This window comes from Plasmopara halstedii, assembly GCF_900000015.1.
Source record: "Plasmopara halstedii genome assembly, contig: Scaffold_110, whole genome shotgun sequence".
NCBI classification, from domain to species: domain Eukaryota; phylum Oomycota; class Peronosporomycetes; order Peronosporales; family Peronosporaceae; genus Plasmopara; species Plasmopara halstedii.
This window is the reverse complement of record NW_020187031.1, coordinates 1,116,130-1,116,849: the sequence shown is the minus strand read 5'-3', so window position 1 is coordinate 1,116,849 and position 720 is coordinate 1,116,130. Positions and strand designations below refer to the sequence as shown.

General features: G+C 55.8%; 1 protein-coding gene across 1 annotated transcript in view; it reads right to left on the bottom strand.

Annotated features, from left to right (window-relative positions):
• Window positions 1–579: 579 nt before the first annotated feature.
• The window catches only part of PHALS_00236 (rhodanese domain containing protein), a gene marked incomplete at both ends in the record, with an annotated part of 1,026 nt that continues 885 nt past the window's right edge, over window positions 580–720 (bottom strand). Inside the window, one exon of the mRNA XM_024729425.1 lies at window positions 580–720. This exon is cut by the window's right edge and continues 407 nt beyond it. Coding sequence (XP_024572279.1) covers window positions 580–720 — 141 coding nt within the window.

Below are 720 nucleotides of genomic sequence, written 5' to 3'. Positions count from 1 at the left end.
CGGCTCTGATGCGCGCCCATCCACGGCCGGTCATTGACCCTCGTGTGGAATATGGCTTTTGCCCGGCGGATCCCGCTGTGGAAGCGAAAGACGCGGTAGCTCGACCGTTCCGCTTCCACATCATCGGGCCCCCGGCCATTACGGAAAATGAGCTTGCCGAACGGAAGGCTATTCGAGCTCGTTTCTTTGTTCCACAAGAAATTCCGTTGGAAGCTTATCGCAATCGTCTGCGTGCTCAACGAGGTGGCTCTCGTGTACCCGCAATGCGGACAACACCATTAGTGCTCGCCCCTGGCGAAAGCGCTACAGATTACGAAGCGCCCTTTGAGCGATGAGTACGACGGCATCGGAAACTTTCCTCACTGAATAACTTACCGTTGAGCCACAGGAAGTGGACGTGCCTGTGGAGCGACACCTCCGATTTGAGTAATCCAAACTCAAGGCACGCCGTCGACGACTTCGGATTGTCACCCTGCGATGTATGGGTCAATCCTAACGCTCCCGCGAGCTCTGCATCTGCGACCACAAGAGATCAGGGCCACTGCTTGAGCTCAGCTCATGGCCCTTCTACTTTTTTGGCTATTGCTGGGAACTGCCGGGCGTCTGATGACGTGGGGCGTCCTGATCGTTTTGATCAAAAGCGTCCACGGCGTCTGGGCAATCTTGTCGAAGTGGCATCTCACACTCCAACGATTTTTTGGAGTCAGGATATCCCCGCCT